The sequence below is a fragment of the Acipenser ruthenus genome, chromosome 24, assembly GCF_902713425.1.
Source record: "Acipenser ruthenus chromosome 24, fAciRut3.2 maternal haplotype, whole genome shotgun sequence".
Lineage (NCBI taxonomy): Eukaryota > Metazoa > Chordata > Actinopteri > Acipenseriformes > Acipenseridae > Acipenser > Acipenser ruthenus.
The window spans coordinates 23,398,788-23,409,503 of NC_081212.1; the positions used below are offsets into that span (position 1 = coordinate 23,398,788).

The 10,716-nt window shown below is 41.9% G+C and overlaps 1 protein-coding gene across 1 annotated transcript; it reads right to left on the reverse strand.

The window, feature by feature from the left end:
- Positions 1-163: 163 nt before the first annotated feature.
- On the reverse strand, positions 164-10,185 carry LOC131700638 (fanconi-associated nuclease 1-like). Its single transcript, XM_058999177.1, is given in 15 exon segments — positions 164-503; positions 854-982; positions 1,220-1,405; positions 1,604-1,707; positions 3,177-3,354; positions 4,522-4,686; positions 4,950-5,069; positions 5,432-5,570; positions 5,653-5,784; positions 6,557-6,790; positions 7,025-7,226; positions 7,335-7,475; positions 7,956-8,398; positions 8,400-9,372; positions 10,077-10,185. Coding segments are annotated over 14 exon segments (3,171 nt in total). The 5' UTR covers positions 9,260-9,372; positions 10,077-10,185; the 3' UTR covers positions 164-365.
- Positions 10,186-10,716: the final 531 nt, after the last annotated feature.

Here is a 10,716-nt window from a genome sequence, read left to right on the forward strand (position 1 = left end):
AAGAAATAAGGTGAAAATGTGAAGGAATTTTCAAAACAAGCGAATAAAGTATATTCACTTAAACTGTCTCTTTTCTTTCCACATCCTTTGAAAAGTAAATCTGGATGGTGTACCTATTTAAACAAAACAAATGTGAAGAACTGTGCATTGATTTTAGACAAGCAATAGTGGTTACTATTAAATGGTTTATTAATTATTTAAATATGCAGTTTTTACAATTACAATGGATACTGGGTTTAGTAAATCGGAGAGTAAAACACATAAGGATAGTTTATTATTCATGCAGCAACCAACTTGAGATACGATTTCATAACCAATAATATATAGTAATAGCGCCCCTTATATTAAGATTCCTTTAATGCAGTTCAGGTTAGTCGTGTGCTCCGGGCTCCAATGGCAGTAACATGGCACACTTCCACCTCCGCTCCCAGCTGCTGTAGCTCATGCAACCAGATCATCTGTTTGTGGGACAACCGGTCATTTGGGCCTTTCACTTCCACCAACTAAAAAGTAAAAAAAAAAAAAAAAAATCCACCATGATAAATGAAGAAAGTTGTACATGACCGTTGTCTTGACCTCAAGCTGCCCTGACAGCACAAACAAGTCTGAAAGAGCTGACAGCAGCCAGTACTGTCACTTGATATTTTGTGCAGATAGCTCTCTTTCTGGTTAAAGATTACAGTTTTTCCAGTAATGAAACTGAATCTAGATTAACTGCTAAGGACCCAATTGTTCCACTTTTGAAGAAACTGTATGAATATTTTCAGTACGACTTGCTGTTCTACAGGCTGGTGTCCTAACATTTCCAGTCTCTAGCAGATTTCGTCGCTGATCCCAGAAGGAGTGGTCTCACCTTGTAGGTGTTGTTCTGAGTCTCCCACACCACCAGGTCAGGGAGTCCTCCTCTGCAGTGCCTGTAATCTTTACACATCCTTCTCATCACCCCACTCAGGAAGGGGCCTCCAAAGCAAACAGCCAGACTCTGAAAAGGAATTTAAGAAATCCTCCACTCAACAATGTTCTTTACTTAAAGGTGAGTGCATAGGGTCCCATCAATTTCTGGGTAGAATAAAAAAGCTTTTTTATATAAGCCAAATGTGCTTTTAAAGTACCCTTTTAAAACCCTACGGCAATCACATTTCCCATGTGTGTATTTGCTATCTATATGAACAGCTGCACAATTTAAAATAAGACGTGAACAAAAAGCCAGTATTCTTACCTGCGCTTGCTGTAGTGACGAGAATCGCTCCCAGTTCACCAGCGCAGCTGCCTTTCCATGCTGGGAGTTCCAGGTGTCGGCAATGAGAGTCTGCAGGGTCTCTGTGGAGGCCTCCTGAAGCAGCTGCAGCCGGGACTCTCTCCTGTTCTCATAGAAACAGTCGGTGTGAAGGTCCAGCGGACACGCCTGAGTGAATACACAAACAAAACAAAGCATGAATTACTTTCCATATTTTATTGTAGTCTTAGTACCACTTATGGTGGGAGAACAAAACACACGTAATTTCAGATTCTTATAACAAAGCGTTCCACCAAAACACAGGGAATGGCTATTAATAGATTATGAACATATTTACCAGTAAATAAATTGCTACAGTTAATATACCTGATAGGGATTTCTAAAAACATCTGCTATCCCATCCATGAATATGATATCCCACATTAGGAGGCTGCATAGTGTGAAAAACGTAGACCCCTCTCCATGAATCCCTAGTAACAAAGAAAACCAGAATACGTTTCAGCAGATACTCAGTGTGTGTATAATCTTACAGAGACAGTACACTGCAGGAGTTTGTGCAACACCAATGGAATGCTCAGTCGCTCAGGAAAATCTGTAATGATTTAGTAACTCTAGCCCAAACAGAAACATCTCGCCCCATTGATGAGCTGGAAGAAACATTCATGTACTGAGTTCAGACACATAAATATCAATGAATGGGACTTTTGAGTCTTTGACACTAGCCATCACCTCTACAGCATTTACTGGTTCATCCCACTTCTTTTAAAAAGCACCAGCAAGGGAACCACAATTGTGTTTTTGGGGTTTTTTTGGGGGTGTTGCAATGTAACTACCACAGCTCATGGATTAGTTTTTGGATCTGTTCTGGTCAGCCTCCTCTACACTTCCTGTGCAATCCAATGTGTGGAGACTCAATTTTATAAATACAGAATCAGGATGTGGTCAAGGCTTCTGACCGTAAAACGATTAGAAAATCAAACATTCACATTAAATGCATGACCAGTCACAATAACATGTTTTTGTTCGTTCTCCTGCACAACTCTGGAAATAAAGGAAACAGGAGGGTAGGGCAGTGTTTTGCTGGCTGATTGCATCGGTCTCTGCCTGGGCACACTACAGTACATGAGCACTTGAGCAGCAGTTTGTTTCTCTTGGATCGCTGCTGCAGGCAAACAGCAGTATTTTCAAACAAAGACAATAAAGCACTCTGAATTATTGTAGGCTGTGAAACTTTCTTATTCAAGTCTGAGAAGTTTCTAGTGTGGCTAGAAAAAATATAGGGCTTTTTACACCAAGAGAGATCTTGCACAGATTAAATATGGTGCAAGTTAGGGATCAGTACAGTCCAAACATATCAGTAATCTGAACAGCGTCCTGTCCCAAAATGGTCTGAATTAGCAAGAGCATGCCTTCCTTTTTATACATTTCAGGACAGACAAAAATCTATTTAATTTGTGAGAGAAGCGCCTTTCAAACTTGAAAAAAGCTAGTAGTTGAAACTAGCTGTATTTGAATACTTTCACTAATCTGCGCAGCCTCGCATTGCTGCTGCACCTGTCACACAAGGATCTCAGCAATGTAGCGAGACTGTGGGGTCAGCTCACTCTCACTAATGGTATGCTGTGGAATGAGGGGGGACTAGCACATTCTGAAGATCCTGTCTGCTCTAGGGAGGTCAGCCACACAACTATTCCACTCCTACATGGCGGACTGCAGAATGGGCTGCTGCAGTGACACAAGAAGAGAACACCCAAACAAAATCTATTTACTGGGCTTAATCTATAGAAATGTGTTGAAAGGAAAAGGAAGGTAGCTGCAAAATGTATCCTAATGAAACAGACATGTCGGTACTTTGAAAGGAATCTTAGCACAAGCTACATTCTGCATATGCAATAATAACTTTGTTGTAACAAACCCATTTTTCAATAACAGTCCGTACCCTGATCGAAGCCCTGCTGGTGGTAATGAGCCAGTGCCAGTTCCTCCACGGAGCACATGACCGTGGCAGTGGAGTCACCCTCTTCCCTGCTTCCCCCTCTGGGCTGGGCCGCCCCCTCCATCAGGAAAACAGACTTCCCCATCCCTGCATGAGGGCACAACTTCCCTCGGATTGTCACCTGCACGGAGACAGACAGGCAGATGCTAGCAAACAATAAATGAGGAATATCCAGCAAAACAGTTTCTGTAAATTACTGGAAGCCGCAGTTTAAGCTTCCCCATGCTTTGTCTGGGTTTTCCAGCCCCATTCACTTACCATCACCACACAAAAACTTTCCAGGGGCACAAAAGTAGAACAGCTCCCTCAAGCGTCTCAAAAGATACATGAAAATCACTCTTAGATGGTATGTTTTTTATTAAATTTCCTTTAACAAAAAATACTGACAAAAGAATGAATAAGAAATGACTGTAGAGAGGCAGTTTGCTCTACAGAATATTATTAATCCAGTTCTAAGGTTGGTTAGGGTCAGGGATTTTTATACTAGCAAAACTACTTTTATCATTTATTAATGTGCATCATCTTTGACGGCAGATCTTCGAGTCAACAATAGGGCAACTTTTTTTTTTTTTTTTAATCAAAACTACTACAGACCGACAGGCTTCTGATTCAACCTGTGTTATCCCATATCTTCAGTCCTAATTCCTGCAGCTTGTTGAGGGGAGTAAATAATTCAATTGCTCTGTGCTGAAGACAAGGGGGCTGATGGTGGGGAGGAAGCTAAGCCTGGAGGTGAAGCTTAAGCCCCATGCTACTGAAAACCCGCCCATCTCAATGTAGTGGATTCTCTTTGTTGGGTTTGTTCCGTTCACAGTGATCACGGCGTCATGCTTTCTCATCTCACATGCTGCTCTACAGACATGGGCTCCAGTCAGCGATACAGAGAGCCATGCACAGTGTGTTTTCACTAACTGTTTAGCATCACTCCTGTGTTCACATAATTACAATAGAACATAAATTGCAGTGACAAAGCTGTGACCCTTTAAACTTTTTTTCATGCATCGTCAGCAACAACAACTAAATGATACAGTATATAAAATGATGTACATAGGGTTAGATATTTGATAGGCACCAGCACTATAAGGCTTGTGCCTTTAGTAAATTCAATCTCAAGCTAAAGAACACACACTGTTTGTAAGATTGCATTTAAAAACAAACAAAAACTACAGAAAACTATATGCAATACCTCACACCCTTGTGAAAGGTAAGATCACCTTAAACTTCTATACAATATAATGTCTCCAAATATACATTAAAAAAGTCAGACTGCTATGGGAAGCACACTTACATGAGTGACATCCTTCACTTCTATAGCTGGCACATCCTTCAGAAGATGTCTGAACTTTTTGCAGCTCAGAGACTCTCTCGTCCTCACTGCTCGCTGGCACAGAGACAGCTGATGCCCTGTTCGTACCAGTGGATCGGACAGCCCTTCTTTGATGCAATTAATTGCCTTAGAGACCAGAAATATATATTCATGACAGAGATATGCCTGCCTTACTCCTTTTTTCCAGCTGTGTTACAACATAAAATGATTTTCTTTTCGGGGGCATAGTTATACAGCGCACACTTTTTATCAAGACAAAAGAGTTGACTTCACTGCGGAGGTGGCATCCCGTGAGTACAGACCGGGATGTTGACAGTGTGTGTTTATATGATATTTTTTAGCCGAAGGTTCATTATAATGAAGGCCGTTATAGCGAGGGTGTACTGTACCTCCTCTGTGCGTTTCAGATGTTGTTGTAAATTGAGAGCCAAGCGGTCCCACCAGCGCCCCCTGCTGTCTACACAATAGGTAGACTGTGACAGGAGATTCTGCAGCTCTTCCACAGCCTCCTGAAATTACTACTCATCACCCAGAGATGCATAACCAACACGAGATATATATATATATATATATATATAGAGAGAGAGAGAGAGAGAGAGAGAGAGAGAGAGAGAGAGAGATATAGAGAGAGAGAAAAATCCATTACACAATTAGACCATTAAATAAAATATTTAGATATATTTACTGTAACATATGTATAAAATAGTGAATGGTTTCATTTTTACCCTTTCTGTATAAAACATAAGCAGTAACTAAATAGCATTGGAGATGGAAGAGTTCTGCTGTATCTGGTGAGCTCTACCGATTCTGGAGAAAGACTCTTGTGTAGTGTGTATGCTGACAGTGCTGCAGGGTCTGTGTTGCCACCCACCTCGTTCATGCGCAGCCTCTGGAGAATCTCCACTTCCCGGGAGAGGATGCGGGTGTAGACCCAGCCGGCAGTGAAGCAGCGCAGGTACACAGGCAGCTCTTCATAGTACATGCAGTGAGCACACAGACACACCAAACATCAGGTAGAGTACTGACACTCAGGAATTGCACTGCCAGCAGAGTGGAAGACGAGGAGGACTGTATCACACTGTGTGCTGCTACCTCAGCTCAGTCGCTGTGCTCAGTTCCTGCCAGGCAGCTTTAGCAGTCTGGAAGAGCAGATTCGCCTCGTCCCAGTGTCCGTTCAGCATGGCAGCCGTCACGTCATTCAGCATGTGCACTGCTGTCTCATACCTAACCCAAAACAGAACTCAATTAAACATACATGATTTTATTCGTTCTCAGATCTGAATTACAATGCCAGTTGCTAGACGTAAATGGTCTAGAGCATATGTCAACATCTATTTATTGTTATTTTTAATGCCAAAAATATGTTTTTAATGTTTACAGTAAATAAATGCATAATTATTCCTAGAATGTAATGTGTACCATCAGCAAAGACTTCCACCAGCACAGTTAATTTTTTCTTAAGCCTGAAGCGCCACCCCACGTTCGTTATTTTCAATTCCAGTGAAGTCCACTTCAGGTGACTCCTGTGGTTACTCAGTATTTTACTCTATTACGGAATGTAGCGGAGTGTGATGTGTGTACAGACAGCAGGGTGCGCTGTTGCACCAAGTGTATTCAGAAGTTGCATCACTTTCCCTAAATAATGAGTGCTACCTGACAGGTTATTTAGCTTTTCATTAACGGAAGAATGGCAAGTCTTTTAATGTATGTTTACAGATCATGGTCCAGTTTTAAAACTCATCAATACTGTATTTTGACAAAGTTAGTCAATAATAATAACACAAAATGAATTAGCCCTTGAATAAAACTCTTGCTACTGTTAATACTAGTGTTAATTGGGGTCCGTGAAACCAGTCAAAAGAGATTAGTACAGTACAATCTATAGCCCATTTACATTTTGCATGACGTTAAGCAGGTCAAATACTGCAGAGAGATGAGAAAAACAACATCTCGAGCTGTCACACCGGAGTGCTGACCAGTCTCTCCACACCCTCACCTGATGAGATCCTCCCTGTCCTGGAAGACCTTGCTTTCCCTGTGGACGGTGTAGTCTGGGAAGGACATGCGGCCCATGATGACCATGAGCACGGTGTAGAGCTGGCCCTGGCCCCCGCTGCCCGTCTCCTCGTCCTCCACGGAGTCTGAGAGAGAGAAGAGGAGCAGGACCCGGGAGAAGACAGCGCGGGGCCCCTTGCACACCCGCACACACACGCCCGCCAGCTCCTTAGTCCTGCAAGCACAAGCACAGTCCTCACCTTCACAAACACCACTATCAACACACACTTCATTATTAACTCGCTGGAGACTTCCTGTTAGTAGTTCTTTTGTAATTGTGAGACTCCCTCTTGAAATAAACATTTGGGCACTAGTTATTATTACCCTGAAAGATTTTCGGAACCCTTTGTTTTTTCAGTGATGAATTGCATTTTGACAGAATGTTAAGTCCGTTAAGCTGCTTTCCCACCTCCTCAGGATCACTGCCCCAGTGCCAGGCTGCTTGTTGCTGAAGCTGAAGAGCGAGCGTTGCCTGGACAGCCGCAGGAAGCCCTCCACCAGCTGCTGCTTCTGCCCGTTGGGGTTGGCCAGGTGAAAAGCCTTTGCCAGAGTCTTCAGTTCAGGGGCAGAAAGCAACTCCAGGACTTCGGAGATATCCTGCAGCTCGGATTCTAGCAGCACAGACAAGCACAAGCAAACCATCAAAGGGCAGGCTGTGTCATTTAGAAGATGGCTAATAAATATATATTTTTTTAATTTTATAACAGTGTGAGCCGTACCTCTCTGCAGAAAGCCATTTTGTACAAGTTCTTTGATTACAGGTGCCAGGTCAGAACCAATCTCAGAGTACTCAAGCTTATTCACTTTCAGCCAGTTCAGTTTCCTCTGGAACAGCCTCACATACAGCTTCTGTCCCGCAGCTGGTAATACAGAACAGGAAAATACACAAGACTTATTTTCTGTAATCAGAAAATTTCCTTTCGTCCCACAGTAACTTCAGCTACATATAAAAAAACATCTGTTTACATCAAGGCACCATTACAGGCTGGCCTTGTTCTAAAAGTGACGCTCACTCCAATGTGTCTCACAGTAATCAAGCACTTCCAATATTTCTTTCCCTAGATCAGGGGTTTCAGAAAGGATGCATCTACAAGAGTATGCTGGCAACTTAGACTTTACATTAAATCACCCAGACAAGTTATTCAAGGAGTGTGTTACAACTTAACAGAAGTACGTGTTTTTAAGGTGGCGGGGGGTTCACAGAAATTACAAATGAACCCAACGCTCTATTAAATAGCTCCTTTATAGCTGCCCCATCCTCCGACAATAATGAATGGACCTGTCCCAAACTCAGGCTTACTGCAAATCTTAACCGTTAATTTACATTGAACACTGCATACCTGATAGCTGCTGAAACAAGCTGATGCTCTGGATGTCATCTTCACTGAAGAGCTGCCTGTCGTCCTCGTTCTCCAGCACTGCCTGTAGCACTGTCAGGAAGTTGCAGAGGTAATAAGGGAGCCTGGAGGCCTCTTGAACAAGGTTCCTATTACCCTCTCCTTGGTCTATCTTGACTGTTACCCCTGTATCAACCTGGCTGTCAACTGTGTCAAAGTTATTCAACTGATCAGTTTCTGCAGAACCAGGAAACTTTGAGATTTCCATAGACGATATCGCAGCAGAAGCATTTTCATCCTGATTAGTAGGTTTAAGACTCACTATTTGCAGATAAACCTGCTGCTGGTTTTGCTTCGGATCACCCTCTTTTACAGCTGGTCTCAGCTGTACTGCTGCTGTGTGCCAATACAGAAGCATCAGGACTGTTGTTCGCATTTCTCTTGCACTTGTTCAATCGGGATACACTGACCGGCTGACGTGAAGCTGGAGCTGCTAATGGTAACGAAGATGACTCAGACACCTCAGCATTCAGCACTTCAGTTAGGATCCTTCTTTCAGTTTTATTCTGTGAAGGCAACTCCATCATATCAAGATCTCTCAATTTAGCGTCCTCTGAGGAGCACCCAGGCATTACATCTAAAGGCTCATCGCAATGATTTTCTTTCAGAGAGCTGTTCAAAGCACAGGCGTCACCAGTCCCTTCTGAAGAGCTGCCAACCTGTTTTTGGGCTTCTGGCAAAGCTTCTTTGGAGTGTTGGTTGGAGTTTTGTCTTTGAGTCTTTCTTGATAACTTTGAAGCCAGGCATCCTAGATGAATAGTTCGAACAACCTTAGCTGTACATTCCTCTGTTTTCTGTGAAAGAAAATCATTTTTAAAATAGGGGCTAGCCTGTTTATCCTTGACAGCACACTCAGAGGCAGCATCTCGGTTTGGACTTGAACTTGAACTGGCCCTGTGGTCCACGACCTTCTCAGGGCTTCTTGGAGATTTCAAAATGGCCTCTTGGCTTGAGCCTTTCTCAAAAGCGTTCTTACTCACAGAGTTTACAAAAATGACATCATCACCATCATCATTCGTGAATTTCTGGCACTGCTTGTCAATGTGTTCGTTTATCCAAAATCTCGGCACCATCTGCCCACACATGGGGCAGGCAAGCTTAGCTGGTGGGGTACTGTTGAAAAAGGAAACAATGGAAGCAGTTTTCTGAGCTGTGGGTCTTGCCACTTCTTTGCCACTTTTCTTGTTCTTGGTAATCGATAGGCTCCTTCGCGGTCTCTTTTTGGCTGGGGAATTTCGTTCAGACATTACAAGGACACTGTAGTGTTACAGCTTCAGAAGTCTGCTAACAGGCAAGATTCTGATAGGCAAGAATTATATGTATCTTTTATTTAGGGCTGGGCTATTCATCCTCAGAGGTTCTGTGAAAAAATAAATAGACAAGTTCTTGAAAGACTGCGATTCTAGAAAGAGAAAAACAACTATGAAATGATATTTAATGCAAATTGGTTTTGTTTTTGACAATAGACTGTATGAAGTTCTTTCTTGGCATGCTACACTGTCATTGTATAACAGTTTTTTTCAACAAAGGTCGGTCTGGGTTTCTATCTCAAGTTATGTTTACCTAATGACACCTGCCCTAACCCAAATCAAGCTAATTCTGCAATTTGAAACATACACACAGCGCGTTATTGGTCAAACGGTACGAGGCTAGCTTTCCAAATACTTCAGTTTACCTTTTTTTTATTCATTATCGGACGTTTAAAGATGAAAACACCTAGTAAATTATAAAACCACAGAGACACTAGCACAACGCCTCTACTAAACTTAATGCAACATTGATAATGCATATTATTTTTGTTACTACTAGATTACCTGCATTCCGAGGAACACAATGGTTTATTTATCTGGTTAAACTGAACACATACAAATGTATTAATCAATTTCTCTTGCTTAATTAGAACAACTATTGCCAATATCGCTACTTTTCTGCTGACACCAATATAAACATGCTTCCTGAGCAGATAGAACGCAAATACGATATCTGCACACCGAGTATTAAATAAAAAATAGTAAGCGCTGTTTTATTAATATATTTGGTAAATAAACCATGTACAGTACATGCCTTGTCATGTGTACCGCATTTGCTGAATCCTGGCCTTTTGAATTGCGTTCCCTCAAAGGCAGTGCTAATCAACTGCAGTCTCTCAGGCTAAACCAGAGGATCGCTGAAATGACCGATTAGCCAATCCTTGCTCTCTGCTCATAATTTTACCCTTAGTTCCTATTCCTGATCTTATCTTTATATTACAGCTTTTAATGCCATTGTACTGAATGAAAAGGAAATAAGTGAAGGCTGCCTAATTTGAAAAAAATATATATATCATAAACCGTTTGTTTTGCTGTTGATCTTTACAATGTATTTGTTTGATGGAAATTTCTGCCTTCCTTTTCCCATGCAATTCCAGTATTATAGTTAATCGTTCCCAGCTCAGGTGCAGCCTAGAATACCAGTGTAAGGCTGAGGGAGGAGAGTCCTATTACAAGCAACACACAAACACAATGTACTCTGCAGATTTCCCTGAACAGCACTAACCTTGGGACTACTAATGTTACCTTGTGCAAGGTTGTCTGGGATTACTGTAGGGCTAATTGCAGTCTGCGAAATCACAGAAAGTATACTCAAAAGATATGTTTGAATTTCTTTAAAAAAAACTCAGTTGTGTTTCTTCATGCAAACGTGGTTATCAATCTGTAAACATGTC